Source organism: Heterocephalus glaber, unplaced genomic scaffold (genome assembly GCF_053883595.1).
Source record: "Heterocephalus glaber isolate CG9 unplaced genomic scaffold, H.glaber_assembly_v1.0 deba00000281, whole genome shotgun sequence".
NCBI lineage: Eukaryota > Metazoa > Chordata > Mammalia > Rodentia > Bathyergidae > Heterocephalus > Heterocephalus glaber.
In genome coordinates this window covers 35782708-35810164 of record NW_028258139.1, presented here as the reverse complement: position 1 = coordinate 35810164, position 27457 = coordinate 35782708, and the positions used below count along the sequence as shown (strand labels likewise).

At 39.1% G+C, this 27457-nt stretch overlaps 1 protein-coding gene across 9 annotated transcripts in view; it reads left to right on the top strand.

Annotated features, from left to right (window-relative positions):
* Window positions 1-27457, top strand: part of Slc4a4 (solute carrier family 4 member 4) — a 393201-nt gene that overhangs the window by 71859 nt on the left and 293885 nt on the right. Inside the window, exon 1 of one of the 9 annotated variants that reach the window (XM_087184470.1) lies at window positions 13155-13182. The exons of the other annotated variants lie outside the window; for them this stretch is intronic. Within the exon in view, the coding sequence (XP_087040596.1) occupies window positions 13170-13182 (13 nt within the window). The 5' untranslated portion in view covers window positions 13155-13169. Of the gene's footprint in view, window positions 1-13154; window positions 13183-27457 lie in introns of those variants that run through there. 9 annotated transcript variants of the gene reach the window in all.

The window sequence follows — 27457 nt, the reverse complement described above, 5'->3', positions numbered from 1 at the left end:
TAGTCATTCCATCTTTCCATGCCATGAGATGTTATGGAAAGTGTTTGTGTGTGTCATGGGAGAGTCGATGACATTGCTCTTTATAGTGACTCATGAGTTCAAGTCTCAAAGGTTTCTTGTGGACTCCAGGTGCTGAGATACACAGGGCTAAAGAGACACAGTGACTTGGAATGGAAAATGGGGGAAAACCAGAACTGTGTGTGGGATTTAACATGTAAAATATTCTGCAGTGATATCAACAGGGTATACATGACTGAGACAGGCTTACCACCTAGGTAGAAGATGGGACATGTCTTGTGGTTTGGGTTAAAGTTTACAAGCAAGGAAAAGAGAGTGAGAGAGAGAGAGAGAGAGGGGTAATATGACTTGAATACACTTGAAGAATGACAGATATCGGCAAAGATCTTCTTGGAAAAGAATTTTATTTAGGAAATTTTTCATATAGAAGGAAGTATCTTTTAAAGGACTTGAGTTCTTAATACCACAGATTTAAATTGAGGGCTTTGTGAACATGACTTGTTTATGCAGAGGTAGCTGGGGTGAGGGATCATGGGTATACTCTATAAAAAATTGTCCAGATTTCTTCCACGACCACAGTCTAGAGGTGGGAATGTTTGGTTCTTTTTTTTTTGTACCGGTGATCGAACTTGGGACCTTGTGCTTGCAAGGCAGGTGCCAGAACCACTGAGCTAAATCCCCGGCCCTGTTTAGTTCTTTTGATAACTTTCCCATGGACAGGTGTCTTACTTGACATCTCATCACACTTTTATTTAGGAATTGTGAGCATACAGTCCCCATTTTCCTGATTGCCTCTAGAGTTAAAATCATAATGATTATTGGCTTTTCCCTGTTCTTTTTCTTCCCTAGGCAGCCACTTACTCAGCCCTGTTTTTTTCTCCAGTTCCTCTTGTGTCTACACCTTCCTTGGAATTCCCAAGACAATGTCTTTTTGTTTGGTTTTTTAGCCTTTAGGGTCTTCCTTAAAATAGAAGAAAGTAATTTCAGACAAGGTTACCACATATCTAAAATAGCAGTTCCATCTAGTTTCTCCTTAATTATAGAAACAAATAAATAAACAAAAACTCTTGTCATTACTTCCAATTACCTAAAATAGTTTTCTAACTTGGAATTCAAGGTGTTTAGGAGTAAATTGTTGATAATGGAGCTTCTTCTACCATTTTCAACATTTTAAGTAGCATGATGAAAATGGTAGGTTTTCCCTGTCTCAAGCAAGGCCTCTTTAAATTTTTTATACCAATTTGTAATGCCTTTCCCATTTTTTGAACTCCTGCCATATCACCTGTGTTATACATGCTGGTACCTAAGGCCATGAAGCCTCCAGTAGTGCTCTGGCTCTTCCATTCAGGTACGTGTCTTTAGGGTTTCTCCCAGCAGCGGCAGGGTCTCAGACTTCCTGTTCTGCAATAGCATGCCTTTTGAATGGATGTGTGAATAAAATATTCAGACATTACTTATTAGTTTAAAATACTGTAGTCTATCCAAGAATATATAACCTAGAGAAGGAAAGATTGGGCAATTATTCAATATTAACAACTATTTTGGTGAAAAAATGCTGATTCCAACCTAAATTCTTATTGAAATGTGATTAAAATAGAAATCACCAATAAGAATCACCTTCAATAAGGTGAAGTGAATGTGGGTGAAATGAAAAGGCCAGGAAGAATAATTTTTTATGTCATAGCTCTACAATTCAGTGTTGCAATAACTAATTTGTACATAAATAAAATAAAAATTTTCCATGTTTTCAAAGTAGAGATAAAAATATTACCCTATATATATTTTTTCATGAAGGAAAAATATTAAAATATTAAAATTTGTGAAAATATTCAGGCTGATATGGGCCACGCAAAATATTATTTATGATGATGTTTCTCTAAAAAACCAGATTATTTGCTGAGTTGGAATAAATCTGCCTGTAGACAACTGTTTATTTAGGGTTCGTATTTCATGGTGAGTGGTGAGGAGAGAACGTGAGAGAAGATACTTACATAGGAGATGTGCTAATTGCTGGATGTTCTCCAAGTCTGCTTGTGGAGTTTCTTACATAGAGAGTGTCAAGAATTGGTTCTATGTGTGCATTTGGGATATGCAGATTAAGATTCATGTTGCTTTTAGAGATGAATTTAGATGACCTTTCTGCATCCTTCTCAGAATTATGACTTAATGATTCTGAAACAAAAACACTTCTGGAACTGTGTATTCTTCACTATTTGTCAATTAGGCAGAATTCTATGTTTAAAAAAGCATGATGCACTTGATACACCTATTAGAAACCACTTACGGTATTGGGATCTAGCAATTTGTATTAAAATCACCTTTTTTTGGTCATTTACTGAAATTTGACCACAAAGGCCACAAGAGAAAGCAATTATTTTTAATGAATTCTGCACCATTTGTGGAGTATTGGGAAGGAATCATTTAAATGCAACAGAAAATGTGACTTTGGTGTGCAGATGTGGACCATATAGCTCACTGTTTTTTGTTTTTTTTTCGAAACTGAAGTTGTTTTAATTTGAAAGTAGGGCTATTTCTATTAACAAGGCACAGGGATAGCAATTTCTACAACTAGAAATTCACTGCAGATTCACCCAGTATACAGAACACAAACCATGATTAACGATAAAACCCTGAGTCAACTCTTTGTCTAACTGTACTTTGTTACTTCTTGTGCAACTGTGGAGCACCACAAACAGCATGAATTCAAAAAACAACCCCAAAACATTTTGGATTATTTATTGAAGTCCACACAGATTGAACTAGTGCTGTCTCTTGTTCTTCCAATTTTTGGATTAGATTTTGAGCAAAGATATGGAAGTTAAGAAGGGTTGATGATAAGTGACGGATATCCTAGTGGCCATGTTGATGCTGAACAAAGTTTGAGGAAATCATGAACTGTGGCACCAGGACACTTCTTTGAGCTATGTTTGGATGTTCAAAATGAACTTGGGAGCTTTGTAAGTTTTTGCCCTCTCCATGAAAATAACTTTGGAAATCTTTCTATAGTACATTTTCTTTAAGCTCCTTTAAAAAAATTTATTTTTACTTTTAATTGGTATAATAGTTGTACATATTTATGAGGTGCAGTTTTATATTTTAAGACACGTACACAATGTGTTATGATCCTATCAGAGTAACTGGCATTTTGACTGCCTGAAAAATTTATAATTTCTTTGTGTTGGGAGCATTCCAAATGCTCCTATTTTGACATAATCGGTAAATTAATTATCATCACCCTACTGTGGTGTAGAACACTGGGACATCTTCCCCTGTCTAACTGTATTTGGTACCTGTTGTCTGTCCTCCCTCTGTGCCCCTCCCAGCTCCCCTGCCCAGCCTCTGGGGACCTCTGATCCATGAAATCTCTAAGCTCTTTTTATCCTAGCATGATTCTTTATCCTGCTTATGATTCTTTTTGGCATTTGTAAAGACATCTAAAGATTGAACATAATAGGGTAAGTTTGAGTGTCCTCTTTGTGCATTTTTGTGCATGGATAGAAGTGGTAGAGGTGGCCTCCTTGTTTGGTGGGAGGGGAGAACTTGCTGCCTTATTGAACAAGTAGGAACTGGAACTCTAACAAGCAGCTCAAACAAATGTAGTTGAAAAGAAAATCCAGTAAGGGCAATGTGTATGATGAAAAGTCAATCTGGAGAATGTATTTATTTATTTTTTTAAAATGAATTTTATTGGTACATTTTAGGTATACAATGTGATGACATTCATCATTGGAAATTTACACCTTTACATATCTCTCTTGATTCTTATATTTTCCCCATTTCCTTGCCCTCCCTTCAACCCCTCCACCCCTATTTACAAAGACTTTGTTTCCATTTTTTCATTTTCTCATATTAATTCCATTCTCTTCTTTCCTTTCCCCTTCCCCTCCCCCTTCACCTTCCCCTTTGGAACTTTTCTTCCTATTTCACATTATCTATTATACATTTTGATCCTTATTTACACTTCCAGTTTCTCACACCAGAGAAACTATTCAGTATTTACGTGTGTCCTATTTATTTCACTTAAGAGAATGGCCTCAATATGTATCCATTTAGCTATAAATGTCTCTAGTTTCTCATTCTTTATGGCTGAGCAGTACTCCATTTTATAAAAAAACCCACATCTTTATCCAGTTTCCAGTTGATGGGTACTTGGGCTGTTTCCAAGCTTTAGCTATTACAAACTGTGCCACTATAAACATGGGTGCACATATATTGCTGTGGTATGATTCTTTTAATTTTTTTGGGAAGATACCCAGCAGGGGAATAGTTGTGTTGGAAGTCTGGTTTTGAGTGTCTTCTCATTTCAAATGGGGGTGTGTGTCGGGGAGATAGATGCATACTGCTGGTGCCCACTTGGCCTACCTCCTCAGTGCTAGAGGTGGTGGTACGGCAGCCCGGAAGGTTCACCTCCTCTTTGCTGGGGGCAGCTCTGCTCCTCGGTGCTGGGGGCTGTGGTCTGTATTTATTTTTAAATATCAGTTGAATTTAAAAAATATCATTGAGTTCTGAATTTTGGCCAGTCATAGGGACTAGAGGGAGAATGCACAGGGATGATACTGAAAGTGTTGGGGGAGGGGGGAGAGAGAGAGAGAGAGAGAGAGAGAGAGAGAGAGAGAGAGAGAGAGAGAGAGAGAGAGAGAATATAGCTCAGGAAAAGAACAGATAAAGTAAAGGGGCCCTAACTCTCAAGGAAGGCAGTGAAATCAAATACAAGGAAAATCAAATCCCTGGCTTGGGGACAAGGCCCAATATCCCTTACAAGAGCCCAGAGCTTACCAGCACCACACCTCCACATGTTTTCCAGCCAGTTTCAAGGGGCCTTACCTGTAGTTTTGTAGAGATAGCTTTTTTGTTGTTGTTCTGTTCTCTTTTACTTTAACTATGAGTATCAGATAATTTCAGGGATTTCTAAGTAGGTTCCTTTCTTTCCTACATTCACATTACCTCTTTGTGTTGGTTTTAGAATCGCTAAGACACTCCTGTTGTAAGGAACTTGAGGCTTGTCCTGTAGCACTGCCGGTCCTTTTCTTAGTATGAGATTTTTTAAAAAAAGTATCAGCACATCATATAATACATAGCTTTAAATTTCTTTTAAATATTCTGTAGTCTTTAGGCTGATTGTATAGCTCAGTGATAAAGTGCTTGCATATCATGCCTGAGGTTTTGATCCTCAGCACTGGAAAAAAGATTGCTATAGTCTTCAAGCAGGTCATTTGGTTTAACCCCACCATTCAGTTTATACTCCGCAATTCCACAAAATTGCTCTGAAGCTTTGCTCAGCCAGACTTCAGAGCTAGATTCAGGTGCCCATGTTTTCCCTTTCTCATGAAGATGCTGACCTGGAGTGTCCATCCCCCATCCAAGGCCGGCCCTTCCTCCTCTGACTGATGACAGTGGAAATTCAGAGTGAGGTCCTGCGACTTTTTTGGAGGACAGCTGTGTCTAAGGGAATTTTTGTAAGCAATGAACCATTCTTTAATTGAAACCACTGGCTGTGGTTAGTACTTTATTTTAAAAACACCATATGTTAGCTTATTCCTATAGACTGTGACAATCATAGTTTAATCAAAAGCTGCTTGTAACATTTGTGTAGTATTCATAAAAGAGATGCTTGCTTCCTTGAAATCCTGAACTCTGTACTAAATGCCAACACATTTACAATTATAGCTTTGCTTTTAGGCAATTGCACAACTTTTTAAATATGTAGTAGGGTTTTATTTATTTTTGTTACTTTCACTAATTTGTCATCTTCTTAAATGGAAAAATATTTTCTCAGCCCTTTATTTGGTAAACAAAAGTTTTACTCCTTTCCCCAAGTTTCCCCTGAGAGGAAGTAAGCAAATGTAACTGCTTTTTGGCCACAAAGTCAATCTAGTATGTGAAAGCTTATGACTTGTCACCATCCTTCATGTCCTGGGGCAGGTGCCCTGTCAGCCACCAAAACAGGGGAGAAAGAGATGCAGCCAGAGCTTGAGCCCTCACAGCACAGGCCAGTTCAGCTCAGTTTGATTCAATCCACTTGATCCAATCCAAGAAATATTTGTGGAACATTTCTTTTCAGACATAATCCTGGGCACTGGAGCAAGAGAGGTGAAAATGCCATAAAGTTGAATTTCGTGGGGAAAATAACATAATCAGATAAATGAACATGGTAATGGCTGTTAGTGGTGTTATGAGAGCATAGATGAAAGTGCCTAGGTTGGTGTGGGGATATGGGCAAAACCAAGCAGAGGAAGGGGTACTTGTGGGAAACATGAAACAGGATCTGTCAGAGGTGGGGCCTGGAGGGTGAGGGACTGGTTAGTTTTCATTGCTCCTTCACCCAGGAATGGGCCGTCACAGATGGGCGGTGCCTCTACCAAAATATCTCTTCTTTTTGAAGGAAATAATAGCTTACTTTCCGTCTGTACCTAAATTGACCACGGAAGTCCATTTTGGGAGAGTGCTTAGTCATCTATAGGCTTTCTCTTCTCAGCTTTATTCCTCAGAACTCCAAGCTTATTCATGACAGGAATGTGCCATCTACAGATCTTGGATTCCCAGCTTCCCTTGTGGCTAAGGAGGTGGCCATGTGACTTAATCCTGGCCAATGAGATGTAAGCTACAGTGTATTGTGTCATTCATAGAAGGTTGGTATTTGTTCCTGATAGGAAGAGATAGGCAGCATTTACACATTTTTAAAGGGGGATTTTGAGTAAATATGTTCCATTATTTACTTCATAAACAGTAAAAAATTTTTGAGGTGTTATCACTTCCAGGAAATAAGATCTTGTGTATCTTAACTTTGTTGTTGTTGTCAGTAAGCTTGAGTAATTGCTTATGTTTTCTAGGTTAGTCTGTTTATGCAGTGTATCTACCTATTCTTTCTCTGCATATGAAGGAGAGTGGTGAGAAATAATGGGTGAATCTGTGCATAAGGTGACTTGATTTCATTAATAAATGTTGCTGATAATAAGTATTTATTCAACACAGTCTGTGTCTAAGTACTATGCCAATATCTAAAAAATGTGATCTTAACTTTCCTCATCAAAACCTTGAGGTTAATGGCCTTCTTTTTGGATGCAAAGGCCCTGAAGTTCACAGAGGTTAGTGACACCACAATATATGGCAGGCATCGCAGATGGCACTTTAGGAATGCAGACCTTGTTCTCCCTAAGCAAAGGTTTTTTGCCAGTGGATTACAGTGATGATGAAAATGGTTGGATCAGGCTTTCTGATGGCTTTGTGCTAGAGTGAATGGAATTTGGAAGGTGCCATATTGTCAGTATCAATTCTTTATTATAGTACACTATCAGGTGATAGCGAACTTAGGCAGGATGTGATGACACCTTTTCTTTCCTCCCATGAAATAATCTATGTTTATTCCACCAATCTTAGCTTACAATCAGAAGTCATACTGTGTATCTTTTTTTTTCTCATTTTCCAACCAGTAATTACATTTATTATTGGAAAAAGTAAAAAAAAAAAAGCAATAACCAAATAGCTAAAACTAGATTAAATGATAGCATGGTTAGATTTTACTATTGACTGATAATTTTCCTCTAAATCTGTTTATATTATGTTCAAACCTATCTATTGATCCATCTTTCATTTATTTGTTCATTCACCCATAATTTAATGTTGTAAAGTTTTGAAATTTCATCATTTATCTTCATTGCTTCTCAGAGGCATGTTTTGAAACTAGTTTGAATTCAAGTGACTTTATGCAGCCACTCAACTTCCTCTGCTCTAGGAAAGTTCCTAGCCTTTTAACCTGCTCCTGCTGAACAAATGAAGTCAGAAAAAGTTTCCCAGTACTGAGGAGTCTAAGGATAATCTCTCAAACCCTGGATTATGTCAGTATCAGAAGGGAAAAGATGCCTCTTTTACCCATCCACCCCTGTATCTAAGATATTTATTGAAAGCTGACTGTGAATCAAGTACTGTGCTAGATGTTGGGATTATAATAGTGAGCAAAATTTACCATACATTTGCCACCCTTACTGAGCTTGTAGTCTGACACTAATCAAGCAACCCTCCAGAAAGATGTTAAGTTGTATCCGTGGTAGGTTCTGTTGGAGTGGGGCTTATAGTGCTGTGAAGTTTGATGATAGGTGGGATTAGATGATGTGAGGGAGGTCAGGAAGGCTTCCTTGAGAAAGTCATGCTTGAGTTGAGATCTGTAGGATAAGGAAAAAAATTTTGGAGAAGGCCCTGTAGAAGACATTATAGGTTAAAAAAATGAAGCCACAAAGTAAAGCTGTGGGCCAAGAGCAGGTATGGAAGATGAATGTGGTAAACTTACCAAGATGAGCCATTTGTGCTGCCATGTTAGGGGAGGCAGGCCTCACCGGGAGCAGTTTGATCTACCAAATATTCCATTGCCTTTGACTAATATTTGAGAAAATGAAAGATATCAATTTCAGGTGGATAATTAGGCATAGAATTACCAATGCATGATAAATGCACATGTATATTTAAGGTGTACCATTTAAGTTAAAGCAGTAATTTTTTTTTTTTGTACCAGGGATCAAACTTGGGTCCTTGCGCTTGCGCGCAGGCAGCGAAACCACTGAGCTAAATCCCCGGGCCCTAAAGCAGTAATTTTTAACCTAAGTTTAAATGGATCTTTGTTTACTGCTGTCATTATGTTTTTCCTTAATGCTGGCTGTTTAGTGAACTATCCTTAACTTTTTCTTATGTATATTACTGCTTTTTCTGCAGTATCCTACAATATCAGTGAGTCAAATAAAGCACAGTGGTGCCTCACAGGCTTCGTTCCATGCCAAGAATTGTGGAAAGCATTAAGTTCATGAACCAAGCAACCACTATATTTGTTTCTAAACCTCTAGTGGATCTCAGTGAATGCTTTTGGCATTGGCATGAGAAGTGCATTTTTTTCTTCTCCAGTGGCTCTATGATTTTTGTAATAACCACCTGGCAACCAGAAAAATCCCGTGAAGACATCAATTCTACAATTGAGAAGTATAGGAGAATGGTAGGGCCAGGGCCAAACCATTTCAACGAATGTTTCAGTAGCACTGATTTTAAATCACAGACAGGCCTTTTCTGTGACTCACAGGGCATAAGGAAGAGAAGGTGGATCAAGTGATGGGATTGAGAGGCTACACAGCCTCCGCCCTGCTTCTGTGTGAGCAATGACTTCCTTTCAGGAGACTTCTCATGTGTCAGCAGCACATGGAAGAGCATCCACTGTGGTGTTTATGCTATGGTTTTGGTTTGTTAGCTTATCATAGCCAGGTTAAGAAGAGAAATTTGTGATGCAAAAGGACATTTTGTTTAGCCAGAGAAATTTTGAAACCTTTGTGAACTAAGTATGCCAGTGTATTTTTGTTCAGTCTTTTGTAGTCTGTGATCAGGAAATGTGTTTTCCCTAAAAAGAAACCAAGAGAAGGGCTCAGGAGAGCCATCGACTGTGACAAAGTGTTTTTAGAGTACTTTTCATGTTTTCACACTTTGTGAGTTCCCTCTTTGTTCCCAGTTGCATTTTCCGGTTAGAGTTCTTTTGGAGGGGATGGAAAGTCTTCCTGGCCCTTTTGTCCACAGCTCTGAGGGTGTTCAGAGGGTTGATGAAGCTGAGTTGACTGCATGTTGCAAAACATTATTTTTGTAGTGCTATATGACATATGGAGGCTTTCATATGCAGTACCCCAGTTGTTTCATGATTCAGTTAGAGCAAGCATTATCCCTGCTTCAGAGTTGTCAATGCCAGGTTCCCACAGGTTAAGCGCTTTGCCTGAGCTCTAGCTTCCTCCATCTGGGAAGTCAGACTTAGGACATGTCTTTGGATATCTGGCCTAGGTCTCTTTCTACTGTATCGTGAAGCCAAGATGCTGGAGTGATTGGGATACTAATGAGGCACATTTGATAGGGTGAAATCAATTCCTGGAGGTTTCCATTAGTCATTTCTCCAAATCTGGGCATATTCAAAATTAGAAACTTACAGCTATGAATAGTTGTTTTCCACTTGATTGGTCTAAACTCAACTGAATCCTGGAGAAGACTCTTGAAAGCTTGTTGCCTTGGAAATGGCTGAGCTGAGCCATGTAATAGCCATGTAATAGCCTTCACTGTGTTTGAAATTCCAGCAGTTCAGGTGACACTGTGTTTTCTGAAGCGTGTGGGCAGATTCTGAACGGGCTTTTCCTGTTGCTCATCAGGATAGCCATGGCTGCTCTTATTACAGCAAGTACTCATTTTCATAGATGTCTTTCAAAAGTCTTGTTGTTGCTTTTCTTTTCTGAGCTCAGACTGTGAAAAAGCCATTTCTTTTTGGTGCATTGCATTGCTTGTCCTCACCCATCAAGTAGTTGGTAGTAGGAAATGTGCACGGACTCGAGTGGCAACTTGTAATATTTGTTCCTACTTTAGATTTAATAAAGGATTGTCACCACCCTAGCTTGAGTTCTAATCTGGTGTGCTTTGCTTACTGTTCTTGGCTGTTCTAACTCTCAGTTCTTCTAACCTGTGAGGAGAGGACAATGCATCCCTCAACACATGGCTGTGAGGTTTGCATGAGCTTGGCCTTCGAAGGACACTGGCAAGAACAGGGCTCAGTGTACATCAGTTACTATCACTGAGGCCCCTGGTCATATTTGAGTAGGAACAGGAGCAGAGCTAGGACTTTCACCTCTAGGTCCTACCTGACTGTCTTCTAGCACAGCACTTCCCTGCATGTCTCCATCAAGTCAGGCAGCTGCTGTGCTGTAGTGTTAGTGGGAGGATGAGTTTTGAAGTAAAAGACTTAGAGATTCTTGGAATAAGTCGACAAAGTATTCTAACACTGGAGAAACAACTATTGTCTCTATTATTAAGAGGTGGTTGGTTCCAGCCCAAATTTAACTTAAAAGTATCCCCTTTCTGGGTCACATTAATTAATAAGGTGAGTGCTTTTGATGTAGCTGTTGATATGTACTCACTGTCCTCCGTAGGAGTGGGGGAGATGTTGGCTTTCTCCATTGTAAGGCCCCTTGTTGCCCACAACTTGTTCCTAGGATAAGTCTGGTGAGAGTGAGGGGTGCCACTCGTGGCGGAACAAACCATGGTCTCAAGTGCACTGTCTTCCTGGCAAATCATTTTAGATTAAAAGCCAAAGCACAAACTGGTTCAAGATATTTGCTGATTAGGGTTTGTCCCTGGAAGAGCTTGCATTCATCTCTGTCCTGCTCTTCTCTTTCAGGGAGCCTATGGTGGTGGGAAGGCTGCTTTCCACCCCCATCCTACACATCAGTTGGCTTCAGTCTCCGTGTGTGTGTGTGTGTGTGTGTGTGTGTGTGTGCATGTGCGTGAAAACCTTCACATGTGTGAACATTCCTCTTCTCTGTTTATACAACTGGTAACACCTGGCCTTCATGTAGCACTTGACAAGAGAGAGCATACTTGAATACAGAAATTATTCTTAGAGGTCTTTGGAGATTATTATTTCTGCTTTACATAAGAAAATGTAGATCTAAAGGTGAGATGAATTGCCCAAGGAGAGGGACAAGTCTGAGAAGGAGGACTTGAACATCCCAAATCTGGCATTCTTTTCAATACTTAAATGGTATTTTCTCTTGGAGCTGAAATAGTTGGCTAGTTAATAGCTTTTCACATTTTATAAATATTTGAAGTTTCTATAATAATAAAATATGGATGAAAGTAGGAATCAAACTCAAGGAGAACACACAATATGCAGAATCACGAGGATCAATATTGCCCCTGGAGTTTAATTTAACTTATGTTTGAGCTTCCTTGTAGTGACGATAAAAAGAGAGACACAATCGGTTATATATTTCTTATCAGAGGAGGAAAGACATGCGAGGGAGAAGTAAAATTTTTATGAGGATTGAATTCTAAAAGGATTGTTTCATTTGAGGCTTTTGATAAGGGGCAATAAGAATAATTGACCACAATGCTGACAACAAAATTTTATAGCTATGCAATAACATAAAAATGCACTGCATGGGGCCTAGCGTTTGTTGGGTACCTATTATATGTTTGGCACTCTACTAGGACTCTGAATGCCTTGTTTTATTTCACCACCATAAACATTTAATTATTATAGCTATATTTTAAAGGTATCATTTCATCCACTTAATTTTAAGGAAACTCAGTTGCAAAGAATTTATACTACTTCCTCAAGGTCACATAACTAGAGAGGAGTAATTCTGCAGCTGATGGCCCAATCTTACCTGACTCTAGGGCCCATATTCATGTCACTCCTTCATGACGCTTGTAGTGCTATAGGGAGATAAAGTAACCAAACTCAACACAGTTGGCACTCTATGTGTGTTTCTTGTCCATAGATTCAGTGAACAACAGATTAAAAATATTTGGAAAAATACATCTGTTCTGAACATATACAGACTTTTTTGGGTCATTGTTTTCTAAACAACAGCATAGTTACTTCTCATACAGTCTCCACATTGTAATAAATATTATCTGATGATCTAAAGGTCAGCAAGGGCAGGATGGATGTAGGCTCCCTAAAAACACTATGTACTTTGATGTAAGGACTTGAGCATCAGAGGGTTTTGATGTACTTGGGGCAGGTGTCCTGGAGCCATTGCTCACAGACCCTGAGGGTTGATAGTGTGTCATCTTTGAGTGGTCCTACTTTCCCCAGAATGGGTTTTTACAGCATCTAGATAAAAGATTCTCTATAATACCACTGCCTTATCCATGCTTGGGTAGCAGCTGTGTAGTAGCAGAGTTCTTACCTTGTTGCTGTGGAGAGTTTTTCCCTAGAATAGCAACAGTGGTGCTTCTTGTTGTGGAGCACTAAACATAAGCATGCTATCTTCTTACTCCTCCCAGTAAGGGAGGCATGGCCACTCTTCCTATTTTGCAGAGGCAAGAAGGAGATGCACTGTGACTGAAGGACTCACAAAGCCAAACCGATTCTCAGTGGCAAGGTTCAAATACACATCACCTGGCTTGGATGAGCATGTCCATCATATTTTACCAGTGGGCCTCTTGTTGAGCAAGGAGTAAAGTTTTCAATCTCTCGAAAAAGCTGAGGTCTGAAGGTAGTCTCCTGCCTGGAGGAAAGCCTGTCTTGCTGAGTTCGGGGAGGCCACACTGCATCTTCAGGGAGGTGAGACTTTCCTTCACTGTCCTCCTACCCTGGCCCAGGCAAAACACCGGCAATGTGACTGAGGCACAGCTTCCAAATGAGTGTCCCTGGTGAGTTTTCATAATAACAGGAAAACCTTAAAAAATGTTTTACTAGATTTCATTTTATGGGGTCTCTGAGGAAATCACCAAGGCGAATTAACCACCAGATATAGGAATATGGAAGATGATTACAAACACTTTTAATTTTGGAGGATGCAGTAAAAATAATGATTTTAGTTAAGACTAGTTCTTTAGGACTGTTCTTTCTGGCAGTTCTTAGACATTGATCAGTTATGTAAGTAATGTCACTCCTATCCTGTGATAATTCTGATAATACTCCTCATCAATTCTACCAAGTCCACAATAATGGTAGGGAGAGTCCACTGAGTACACTTCTGAGGGCTGGACAGGCAGTGATTCACTTAACCCCTCGAGAGCCCTATGGCATTCGTGTAGCTGTGAACTCTGCAGATGATGATGTGCAGGTGGTGAGCAGCTTGCCCTCGCACACAGCTGGTCAGCAGTGGGCCCCTTGCACTGGTCTGTGTCTATGTATATGGCAGATCAGATAAAGACACTTGTGTTCTTTCTTTCTTTGGTGCAACAGTCCATGTGCAAGTACTCTAAATTCCTTTATAAGTAGAACTTAAAAATAGGGCGTCAGGATTGGATAAAAATTACTCAGAATTACTTGTTTTGTCATGAGGAGACTATTCCAGACCACCCTGATTCTTACAGTGGGGAAAATGTCGAAGTACTGAGTATCTCTTTTGAGCTCAGGTAGTTTGACTCATACATGGTTTCCACAGAATCAAAAGCCAGTTAAAAGCCCAGAAAAGCTCAGTCTTAGAATGTTGTTCTTGATAGGTTTCCTCCCTAGGTAACACACATTGTTCAATTATTGGTAGTGGGTTACATTTGCCTAAGGTCTACTTGTTCCTTAAGCAGAATGATTGGATTTAGGATTCTAGAAATACTTTTACATTTGATCTTAGCCAAAAGGCCAAGAAGCGATTAGAAATACTTTTATCTATAAAGAAAGAACTTGGCATAAAGTTTCGAAAGAATAGCTAAGTTCTTAAGAATTGTCTGAGAATCATGCAGGTTAACCCTTGCATGCTGGAATAGCACAGGCCTGGCTTAGATACATGGCCTTGAAGTAGTTTACTAACTTTTCTAAATCTCAGTTTCCTCACCCGCAAGATAAGCATAGTAACACCTAACTCATAGGGTTGCTGTGATGATTAAATGACATAATCAACATAAAGTGCTTGAGCTAGTGATTGACACAGACTTTTGAAATACATGTGCTACCGCTATATAAGATTGCCCATTAAGAGTTGGGTAGGGCTGGGGATTTAGCTCAGTGGTTCCACTGCCTGCCTCGAAAACTAAAGGTCCTGAGTTCAATCCTTGTACCAAAAAAAAAAAAGAAAAAGAGTAGGGTGAACCATGCTCTGAGTCTACCAGGTAGAGTCAGTGTGGAGAAGGAAAGCAAACAGTTTGCTCTACTTGGTCACAAGGATTGGGGATCACCACATACAATATTCCTGAGTGCTTTCTGTGGGAGAAGTTAAATTCCCAAAAGCAGCTGGTATCTTTGCAGGAGTTTGAGGCTATGATTATCAAGCCCTGGCTGAAAGGGATGAGGGTGGAGCAGAGGAAATACTCGGAGGTAGAGTTCCAGTTAGCTGTGCCATTTACCAGCTCTGTGATGTTGGGCATTTCCTCTGATGTTTTTGGACTTCCGTTTAACCTAGCCATGGAATGAGAAGTTTTTTCAGCTCTCATACTTTTACTTTAAATTAGTTTAGGTCGTATGAAACCAGATAAATTTGTCAGCAAGAGAAAGTTACCAGAAAATAACTTTTTTTCTTTTCTTTTTTTTCTTTCTCTCCTTTCTTTCTTTTAAAAAATGTCACACATAATGCAGAGGAAATAAGTGCAAAATAAAATAAAACTGTGAAGCAGGTTGCTGAAGATTCTGTTTTTTCCACTTGGGCCCAAATGATCCTTTTATTGTCTTTTATTGATTCCTTTGGAGAAATGTCCTACCTCATTCACAGGCCTAGGATCTTTTACTTCCTTCCTTGATTGAAAAGAAAAATCTTTTAAATTCTCTCACTGCCACAGCAGGAGCTGTCCCAAAGGATGTGGCACAGGAAGTGTCTCGCTTCAGCTGTGCCAGTGCCAGACCCGCCCTTTCCAAGTTGCCCTGAGCTGTCGCCAGTGTGAATGTATGAATGAACCAGATGAATAGGGAAGATTTTCTTTTAAAGGACCATTTTGTCTTGAGCAAAGAATCACTTAAACCAAAGATGTGCTGGTAAAATCTGTCACCTTTTTACTACAGTACTTTCTAAAAGTTTGTTTTTTATTTGGGACTTGTTCAACCTGGCTATCCTAATTTTCCCTAAAATAATGGTGATGGGGAGGACTGGTTAAGTGAGGAATACATTTAAGAACGAGTGTTTGCTTTTGAGGTTTCAAAGTAGTAATCAGAAAATCAGCTCTTTCTCTTGAGAGTGCTTTGAGGGCAGTAGTGTTTAGGGCAGACATATGCATTGCACATTACCTGATTAAGCTTCTGATTCTACAGGGGAAATGACTGAGGAAAAGTGGCTGAGCCAGGGTGGCACAGACAGTTAACTTAGGGCTCTCGCACTGGGGTTGGTGATTTCTCCACCATACCGGTTTCCTCCCTAGATTGGGCTGTGACTTCCTAGTTCTTGCATAATGCCACAATGTCTTGGGTTCCCCACCACAGTGGCCAACTCCTGCCATCAAAACTGGAGACAGCAGGAGGGTTCCCCTCTTTCTGAAGCCATGCTTCCTCAGGAGGCTGAGGGTGTGGATACACCTCTGCCAAGTCCACAAGGATGTGGCTGCCAGAGGCTCCTGAAGCCAAGGACTGGAGAAGAGCAAAGTGAAGGTGTACGTGCTGGGCCTGGCTTCCAGGAGAAGCTTTCTAGAGAGAAGTGCCAAGTGAAGACAGGGCCCTGTCCACGTGGAGAGAGTGTGGCAGTTGATCTGAATACTCCTGCAGCTTGTACACTGGCAGGATGAAGTTGACTTTTCAGTTTTAACCTTGAAAGATTATAGATTTACAGGTAGTTTTAAAAGATAGTAAGAAGAGGTCTCATGTAACCATCTCCCTGTTTTCCCAGTGTTTACACCTTTCACAATTAAAGTGTAATATCAAACCTGGAAGCTGACAATGGTACAATGTGATGTGTACATATTTTTCCATGTCACTGTATCAACTATAGATTCCTGTAACCATACAGTTAAGATGCAAAGTAATTTCCTCACCTCAAAAGGTCTACTTCCTCATAGTTACCTTCCTTTCTATCAATCCTGGCAACTATTAATCTGTTTTCTGTCTCTAAAATTTTTTGTCATTTCACAAATTCTTTATAAATGAAATTATTTAGCATGTGAACTTTTTAGGACACCCTTTTCACTCAGCAGAATGCCCCTAAGATCCATACAAGTTTTTGCAAATAACTTAAATAGTTAATTTTTTATTGCTAAGTAGTATTCCATTGTATGGGGGTATAGTAGTTTATCATTTATGCATTAAGAGACATTTTGATTGTTTTAAGTATTGGGCCATTAACAAATAAAGCTGCTACAACCAATTGTATATGGACTTTTGAATGATAGTTTTCAGTTTTCTGGGATAAATGGAGTACAATTGCTGAATCATATGGTAAATGTATGTTTAATTTTTTTTTTAAAGAAACAACCAAACTGCCAAAGTTTTTTTTCAAAGTGGTTCTATTATTTTACTTTTATAAGTGAATCAGTTTTCTTTGTAGTCTCTCCAGCATTTGGTTAATGTCATAGTTCTAACTTGTATTTTCGTAATGGCTAAGGGTGCTAAATATGTTTTTTATATCCTATTTGCTATATGTATATCCACTTTGGTAACATATTTCTTTGTATATTTTTGCTCATTTTCTAGTTTTTTTTAACTGTTAATTTTGGATACATAGCATATCTCCATATACAAATTCTTTGTCAGATACGTGATTTGCAAATATTTTCTTCTAGTCTACAGCTTATCTTTATTGAGGTATAATTAACAAATAACATTGTATAAGTGTAAGGGATACAACATGATTATTTTATATGTATATATATGTATATATTGTGAAAGGATTACCATAACCAAGTTAGTTTATCACCTCACTTGCTACCACTATTTTGCATGTGTGTGTGAGAACACCAAAGTCTACTTTATAGCTCTGAGTTTATACCTTTTTCCCAGCAGTCCTCCATTTCCTCACTCTTCAGCCCTCAGACACCACCATTCTACTCTTTGTTTCCACTGAGTGGGACTTTTTTAGATTTTACACATAGATGAGATTATCGGGATTTGTCTTTGTGTGATTTATTTCACTTACCATAATACCCTCAAGCTTCTTTTATGTTGTTCCAAATGCAGGATTTTCTTCTCTTTTGATGGATTCTCATCTATATCTGTCTCTCTCTGTCTCTGTTTCTATGTCTATCTATATCACAACTTATCCATCATCTATGTTGGACATTTTGTTTCTGTATCTTAGCTATTGTGAATAGCGCTTCAATGAACAGGAGAATGTAGCTATCCCTCCAAGATACTGATTTTGTTTCCTTCAGATATACATAAATGAGATTTCAGTGTACAATGGTGTTTGGTATTTAATTTTTTTGAAGACACTTCATGCTGTTTTCTATAATGTCTATACCAGTTTACATTTCCATCAGCGGGGTACAAGCACTCCTTTCTGCCACATCCTTACTAATTCTTATTACCTTTGTCTTTCTCATAATGCTTGTTCTCATTGTGGTTGTAATTTGCATTTATCTGATAATTAGTGGTTTGGACATCTTTCATATACCTATTTGTTGTTTATATGTCTTCTTTTGAGAAATTTCTGTTCAGATCCTGTGTTCATGTTTTATCCTTGCTATTGAGTTGTATAAATATTTCATATAATTTTGTATCTTACCCTGCATCTGATATGTGCTTTGCAAACATTTTCTCCTATTCTTTAAGTTGCCTTTTCATTTCATTGATTATTTTTTTGCTGTGCAGAAAGCTTTATGATTTGATATAGTCTCATTTTGCTTTTTTTGGCTTAGCTTTTGGTGTATATCAAAAAACTCATTGCCAAACCCAGTGTAAAGGAGCTTTTTACATTTTCTTCTGGAGCTTCATGGCTCAGGTCTCATGTTTAAGTCTTTAATGTATTTCAAGTTAATCTTATGAGTAGTGTATGATGGCTTTGCACTTTTATTCTTTTCCCAGCCTGTGGCTCATTCTTATGTTCTCTTTACAGAGTTTTTCACAGAGCAAAAGTTAAATTTTTTGGGGGGCGGGTACTGGGATCAAACTCAGGACCTTGTGCTTGAGAGGCAGGCAGCAGAACCACTGAGCTAAATCCCCTGCCCCAAAAGTTAAATTTTTTTTTTTGGTACTGGGGATTGAACTTGGGTGTTTGCGCTTGCGTGGCGGGCGGCAAAACCACTGAGCTAAATCCCCGGCCCCCCAAAAGTTAAATTTTGATGAGGTTCAATTTATTGTTTTTCTCCTTCTATGAACCATACTTTTCAGATCAGGTCTAAATATTCTCCATTAAGCCTTGGTCCTGAAGATTTTTTCTTTGTTATCTTATACAAGTTTTTAGTTGTACATTTAAATATATGATCTATTTCAAGTTAATTTTCATATAAAGTATCAAGTTTAGGTCAAGGTTCATTTTAAAATTTACTTTTTAGTATATTTTTACTATATATATATATAAACTATAAATAAAAAGACATTATCTAAATGAAAATGCACATATAACAAGTAGAAAAACTATTATGTTGTCCAGTTTTTGTAGTTGACAGTGTCTCCTAGAGAGAAGAAGTAGTCACTGAAAGGAAATAAAAACAGGATAAATTAAATTTGATACATTTTAAGGAGGTAGATATTTTGTGAGAGTTAAGAGATTTTAGGCAGTGCAGGAATCAAAGGGCTACTTCTCCCAACTCACATATTGTTTCCTTACTTCCATTTGAACACACTGTGCTTGGTTTGGAATCAGGCTGTGGCTGCTAACCACAAGAGCAGACTCAAGAACTGTGCTTGATATTGAAGGTCTCCTATCACAGTCCAGGGCTCTATGTAAGGGCTGCAGAGTGGAGGTGGACTTCATCTTCTTACTGATACAGTGGTGAAAGATGATAAGATAAGAAAAGTACACACATCTGGCTTGAAGGAAAGCATAAGAAGAGAGCAGGAGGGCAGGAGTCAGGAGGTCTGACTGCAAGGTCAGACCTTCAGTAAGCAGTTAGTTGTATGACACAGTGAAGCTTGTACAGCAAATATGTGCCCTGGTTTTCTCACTGGGCTTAGTCCCAAAGTGATCTCTGAAGCTTTTTATGTTTTTTTTTTTTTTTGGAGACAGGTAGTCTCCATACTATATAGTTGAGGATGGCCTTGAACTCACTATGTAGCTCAGCTGGCTTTGAATTTGTGGTGATCCTCCTGCCACAGCCTCCCGAGGGCTGGGATTACAGGCATGAGCCACCACACCCAGCTTGAAACTTTCTATTCTTATATTCTTATGAAAGGGACTATGGTGTGATTTTCATTTTTTTCTTGCTGATTAGAAATACAAAGCCTTGATACTCATACGATAGTTGATTTTTAATATTGCATTTAAGTATAACTATGGAATGCCCCCTTTGATATAAAATATGTTCCATATTAAGTGTTTACATTTATTTAATATCATACTGAGTTCATTGTTTGATGGATTCTCTTTCAAAAAATTTGAGAGATTATAATGCAATATTAAATATAGTGATATGTCATTATTGCCAATGAAATCCAAACAGTTGATTTGTTATGAACAATGTACAACATCAGTAACTGAGTCAAGGGATATTTGAGTCACCTTCTTGGTTTTTGTGTTTTGAATGGGATGACTGCATGGTGCAAGTTATTACTTCCTTATATTTCTTATTTCTGTATTTATATGACCTCAGTTCTTGCTCAGAAAAAGAGTGCTTGTATCTTTTCTTAAAAGTCTGCTAAGAAATCTTAAAAAGTTTGTTTGGAATTTGAAAGAAATGGAAAAATGATCCGATTTCTTAGAAAGGATAGCATAAGCATTGCTTTGATAAAATTACAAGTGGGCTCCATCAGCATAGTGCATGGCAAGTGGACGGGAACTGAATTAGGAAAAGGGCAGCCCTAAAACTAATGTCAGCTGGACCCAAACCATGGGGATTTGTATTAGAGTAGGACACCTGTGACTTGTGACTGGATTTCTTAGATATGCAGAAAGAAAAGGAGCCTTACATTTAAAGCTGAGGTCTGACAATGCCAAGTAGACTTAATTTATACATTTGATGACCAAAATTTTATTATGACAATAGCTATCAAGTGTCCTGTTATGCATTTCCAAGAAAGTATGCCACTCTTTATCATCTGTGATGTTCCAGAACTGTTTGCCTGTCTCAGTGTAGCAGTAGTGACTGTAGCTCTGCCCATTTGTTTTGTACTTAGGGACCTTACTGTAATCTTCATTTCTTTTTTCCCCTCCTGCCATGATCCTCATTTCCCTTTCACTGTCTTAACAGACATTTGAGTGGAAACCGCATTTTCATCTTTATGTGCTCTCTCATGGGGCTATTTCTTTGACCAAAAGGGAAACCTAGAGACACGGTGTCTGCAGTAACTGAGGTTGTATCAATCTGACACTGGAAAGCCTCTCTTTATTCTCCTTAAGAGTCACAGGGCTGGAATGGGGCAGCCTCCATTACTGTGGATGTCTTGGCCTTTACAGGTGAGAAGCCAATGGAATCTTGGCAGAATTGCAGCTGAAGGGAACTCTGCTTTCCTACGTGAAGGCAAGTGCTCATTACTCTTATTTACAGGGAAGAAAATGCTGGCCTGTTAGGGGAGTGGTTTTTGAGTCAACATTATTGCTATATGATCCCCACTTTTCCCTGAAGACTCATGGCTGGAGATCACCAAATTGTACTCATTAAGGATTTATTGCTGTATACAGAAATGGGAGACCAAGTCAGATTGGGTATGAAACTTTGATTACTTTCGTTCTACAAAATTTCCACTGGTTTTGCATGCATTCCAGGTCTGGGGAACTTCCCCGCAGAGCTCAGTGTAAGCTGATCCCTGGCCAGTCCATGGTGTCATCCTTCCAGACCAAGTGCTCGGAGCTTTTTATAGTCCCCTTACTCTAAATCCCTCTTCCTTTTACTTCCTTGTTGCACTAAATGAGGAGAGTGAACGATCATCTCAATTTTTCAGCAGTCAGCCTTCAAGGATATAGGAGTTTTCTTTTTATTTGCCCTGACTTCTAAAGTTTATAAACTTCTGTTGGAAAGGATCCTCAGTGATAAGGGTAATAGGAGTAGTGCTAGTGGTAGAGTGATGTCAGAGATAAAAATAAGCTTCTATCAGTTATATTTCCCAGAATGGAAAGAAAGGGCTTCGACTTGTAATCTAGACTGGGATCATTTTAGCTGTTGCACACTCTGCTAGTTCATTACGCCTCCTTTAGTGGGAGAACGATTTTGTTTCTATCAGAAGTATTTTTGTAGAACTTGGGTGCTGAAGGGGTGTAAGGGCCAGCTAATCTCTCTTTCATCTAAGCAGAAATCCTTGCTGTGTTTTTTCTAACTGATCATAATTTACTCTCTCAAGGGCAGAGAGCATTTTGCTTTTGCACGGTGGTCCTGTCCATTTGTGGATGGTTTTAATTGCTGAAATATCTTCCAGTGCATTGAATCAAAGTTGTGTCCTGTGATTTTGACCCTTAGGTCTTGGTTGTTTGCTTGATAATACAATTAATCCTTATTCCATTTAACAGCCTTTGAAAATAAGAAAGAATTATAACATCTCCCATCTTTGGATAACTTGATGTTTTTGTAAGCTATATTATATTTATTTATCTTCCTCCAAGTCACTGCTAAAAATGTCAGAAAAAACAGCACACTACTTTTTCAAGCACGTCTTGGCTTATCGGTGAACTTGTCTGTGGTCTATTTTCTGACCAGGGGAGGAACCCACCTGTGTGTTGTGGTCTTGGACCTACCTTGGTTCACCAGTGCTTTTGAGCCCCTTTCTTTTCTCTTATATGTCTATATTCCTGTACTTCAGGTGTTGTTTCCTGTTTCCAGCTTAATGTTATCCATTGGAATCCCCTGCTTTGGTAGTCATTTTGAGTGACACCTTCCAGCCTACTTCACTTACTGACAGCTGTCAAAATGGTGCCTCGGTAGGGAGTCTATGAAGCCGCTGTATAGGCACAGAGTGATATTCCTCAGAGTGAGCTTTCCTCCTGCAGTTGTGGATTACAGATGTGATGAACAATTGGTTTTCTCCACAGCTCTTGGATAATTGGGCAGGGCTTCAGTGGACTAAGTTAAGTGTCACATACAGATGCCATTCTTCATGTGCTCCATAGTGAGCAAAAGCCTTAAGCACTGTATCAAGTAATGAACATAGGGTGCAATAAGTTAGTAAGGGGTTAGGGTTGAATATTTTTCTGAACCCAACATAAATGTGGTAGTTATTTATTCAAGAGTAGAAATGAGCCTTTCTTGGCATAATTCATTCTTGGAGAATCTGTCCTGGCTCCTTCAGGTTGGAAGAGCTTATTGTGAGCATGGCTGGGTGCCATCTACAGTGTTCTGTGCAGAGACCCCCGCCCCCCACCCTGGCCCTTGCAGGCTCACCAGGGACTGGGAGATCTCTTGTATTGGTTACAATCCTCTCATTAGATGTCTGCCTCAAAAAGATGGGTATAGTACTTCAGGAAGGTTCAGTGGAAGCTGGGGCTTGGCTTGATGAAACACTGGAACTCAAAAGTGTGTGATTTTCAATCCCTGCTTAACTTGTAGGTATAGCAAGTGTGGGAGAGAAGTGGAGTCAGTGTTTGGAGTACTACAGAAGCTGACTGACCATAAAGATGAACTGTAAAATAATTCTCACATTACTCTAGGAGATGGCACGGAAATCATTCATTTAAAGGAAAAGTTAAATAACTTTCTTTGAACTTTGCCTACTCTATTTTAGAATTTTTACCTAGAATAAAGTTGATTGGAAGGATCTACTTCCTTCTTTGTTTTCTAGTGAATAATTTTCCAGTGACAGGGATACTTATACTTCCCGTGACTTTCCTTAACAAATTTTGAAACAGCAGTTCTCAGTCTACAGTGTGCATCTGAATCACTTGGAGGTCTTGTTAAAGTGTGGATTGTTGAGCTTTCCTTTTAGAGTTCTGGGGTGGAAGTTGGGTAAAGGCCATGGATGATCTGTAAAAGCACTTCATCGTATTCTCTTGCACATGGTGAGAGACCAAACATTGGAAAGCATTGGTGTAAAAGACAGTGCTTTCCTGTCTTCTGGCTGGTGGATGCTTCCATTATATTGTCAGAAGATTGTTTGCTTTGGAGACTTGTGTTTTCTCCTGGCAGATGTCTCCTCCTGTGTTGTACCGAAATACAGAAACACTCAACCAAATTGGAATCACCACAAGCAGTTTCTATCTCTTTGTGAAAAGTTAGGGCAAACATTGTGTGTTGTATTTGACCATGGAATTTACAAAACATTCAATTTCAACTGGATAGAGCAGCATTGCCTTACAAGGGGTATAGCTGTATCGTCAAACAGTATTTTCTCAGATGTCTTGAATCATCTTTGTAACAATTTTGTGTGGTTAGTGTTATCTGCATCTTATGAATGAGACAGTTTAGGTTACAAGTAGAAGTGGTACCCTCACTGATTTTATTAATACTTCAAAGTTAGGCAGGATTTATTATGTGCTAGGGGCAGTGCTGTACATTCTGAAATTCAGTCTCCCTTTGAATCATTATAAGAGTGCTAGAAATGTTATTGTTATTGTATTATTATCCCAAGGTGTGTTCCTTTAAGGTGGCTTTTGATGGGGTTGAGTAACAGTATCTTCTTGAGGTCATGGCTTTAGTCAGTGGCAGAGCCAAGATTTGAGTGAGGTTGGTCTGACATCAGAGTTTATGCTCTGAGCCTGGGTGGTGTGAAGGCAGATTGCCTGGATTGATTATGGCCCTCTAATTGGATGTCTTTGTCCAAGAAGGATGATATTTCTATGTGCATCACCAGCTCACATTACAGCAAGTTGCCAGTGTGTGTTTTACAAAGCTGTGCCACAGTTCACTCTAGAAAGAAGAGAAAGTGATAGAAAGAAAGCTCTCAGAGGAAGGAAAGCAAACATTCCAAGTATAAAACAAAAATGAAAGGAGTTATAATTGTGCATTTTTAGAAAACAATAAAAATAACGCTTCTACCTGTCAGTATTGGAAAGTAGAAAGAGTAGAAGAGGAATAAGCTCTGGTCCAGACCTAGTCTGATAATGTTAGCCACTCTTTTCAGAAAAGTAGTAAGGTTGTCCTGTGTTTTGTAGACATTGGAGTGTTGTTCAATCTTTCACTCATGGAATCACATTTCTTTTACTAATATTAACTGGCATGTGACTTTTTCTGCTTATGCCCTTGGCAGTATTGTCTTTTTGTCTTTGGTGTACAGTATGGCCTTTGTGTTTTAAATTAGAAGTTCATTTTCATCAAATGTATCTTGTCATGTTCTGCTAGTGCTTTCCCCCCATTGATAGAAAAGTCTCATTGATGGTAGATTTATCCTGGGCTGTTTTAAAAACTGAAAGTTCAAAATTAAAAATTTTGGTTCTTGTAGTCTTGGGTGTAACCTAATGATCACTTTACATATAGGAGAAATAACAAAATGGTATTTCTTGTGTTTTGCCCTGAAGCCCTCTCTGGACTATGAGCCAAAATAAAATATTTTTCTATTAACTAAGTTTCATTAAGTTTCAGTATGAACAAATGACTTGCAGTATCCTTTGAAAAATCCCCTATCAAGCTAGTATTCTGACCTTTGTTCTACTAATGGAGGTGATGAAAATTCCTAGGAGCTAACCTCTTGCCTTGTCCTGACATCTTTTAGTTCTCTATCCCCAGAATATATCTATCTGTTGTCCACATCCATCTAACTCTGATCTCACCAATTCCATAGTAATGGCTCTTTGTTCTGGTGGGCTGGGTGCTGTGTGAGGAAGGATTAGCATTCCCATAGTGTGTGGAGCAGTCTTTTCCTTGAATGGATTATATCTTCCATATGAAACCTACTTGAAAACTATGAATGTAATATCTGGGATAGATCAGTGTAAGCCTGGGTTTTCTAAGTGCTTTTTTTCAGGAAGATTCCCAGGAAGTGTTAGAGCCCAGGATTTGATTGAGAGAATGAATTGATGGAGTGCTTGGATCTGGCTCCCAAATAAGGTGTTGCAGAGCAGTGAGGCAGAGTCTCTGAGGGACTTGGGAGCATGTCTGGAGTCAGCAGGCCAAAATACTTGGCTGAGGCATCTTGTGTCACTCTGTCATTTATCCAATGTGGAAATGATATGTAGTATTCTGTACTTTTTTTCTCATTCTATTCTTTGAGTTAGAGAAAGTAAAATCTAATTCTCTTTTTTTCTCCTTCATAACATTGGCATCAAACTGTGTATAACCTTTGTATAGTTTGGTGAAATGCAGGCTGCTTCTTGACTTTTAGGTGGCTGGCGAAATTACTTTCCAGGGCAGACATTAGGGGTTTAGACTGAAGCCTGGGCTCCCTTGAGAATGTGCTCTGTTATGCCTCTGGGAGTAGCACAGAGCAGAGTGAGTTGTGGAGCCAAGATTCAAGGAACGGGCAGGAGAAAGTCACTAGGTTAGGTAAGAATTATTCTCTTTCTTTCCAGCAGGTGGACAAAGTAACAAGGAAAATATGAAAAAGGCAATAAAGCTAATTTAAAGAGAGAAAGTGTCTGTAGTGGAATAATTGAAAACTTGTTGTGGAAGAGAATGAGGTCCCCTTTGACTACTGAATGTGTCATGTTTCTTATAGGACTTGGTCTATGAGTATGATCTTGGTCAATGACGCTAACTACTTTATTTCTTAATTAGTAGTTACTTGCTGGTATTATGCTGCATGCAGGTAGTATCAAAATGTTCTAAATATTCTTATATAAGAAGTAGAATATTATTATATAAGAGAGATTTCCAGCTTCCAAGGAGTTTTATAATCTAGTAGGCAGTCATTTGTGCACCTGACAAATTGAGAGCACTTGCAACGTAGCATATCAAAAGTGGAGGAAACAGAGTGCAAATGGAATATTTAAGTACTGAATGATGAAAGGAGTGATGCTGAGGGCATGGGACTGGAGAGGATGGGTGTGAATTTTGAACTGGGTAGTGAAGGAAAAGAGCAACCTAAATTGGCAGATAGATGACGATGGCATTTCAAGTGGGAAGAAAGGTATGTGTGAGCACATGTGTTTGGAAATGACAATAAGTGAGTCATATGTGATGTTTGCCCAAGCATGCTGGCTTGGTACAAGGGAAACTTTCATGGCCATGCATAAGTTGGGATGGATTTGATTATTGATTTTATGCAATAGTAGTATGACAGTGCTGTAGGTCCTTGAATGTATGTAGTGGCAGTGAAGGAGAAGGTAGACTGCAGAAGTACAGCTGGAGGTAGAGAGGATGGTGTTGGGGGCAGTTTTGTAGTGTAGGTATGGTGTAGGATGTTGGGAAATTCTGCTGGGATGGGAGGAAATGAGCTCAGTTTCTGGGCTATTACCTCTCAGGTGTCAGGGATCATATCCTGGATGGCCAGTTGGTAAGTGTAAAGAGGAGCATAGTCTGAGAAGCCAAACATCAATCAATAATTGTTTGAAGGGCCTGGATAAGGTCATTGTTCAGGAATGCAGGTGGTAAATAAGGAGAGAGAAATGCAGAAAGCAGATTTCTGAACCTCAGGAGCTGTTGTCAGCCAAGGGGGTGGAGGCAGATGAAAAGAGTAGTCAGCAAATGAGACAAAGAGGCTGTAGAGGAGCATAGGTAACACTCAGAGAAGCCATGTAAGGAGAGAATTTCAGCTGTGCTAACTGAAGCATAGAGGTCAGGGGATTGAAGACTGGAGAAAGGCCTGTCAGAACTGTCAAGGGAAAGGTCTTTGGAGACTTAGGAAAATTTGTTTCCAGTGTAGTTTCAGTGCACAAGTGTATCAGGGATTTTCTATGTATTCTGCATGACAGGGGGATTAATGTTTTATAAATAAGTCCTCTCTGTAATTGCTTTAGCACATATGACTGGGTATCCAGGTCTTCAATTTTTTAAGGGAAACTGTGAGGTCACATCAGAGAGGAATTGACCTTAGATTCTCATATTATGCAAACCAGTCAGGTGATTTGTTGTGTTATGTGGGAGAGAAACCCTCAAAGCTGAACTCTTGGACTTA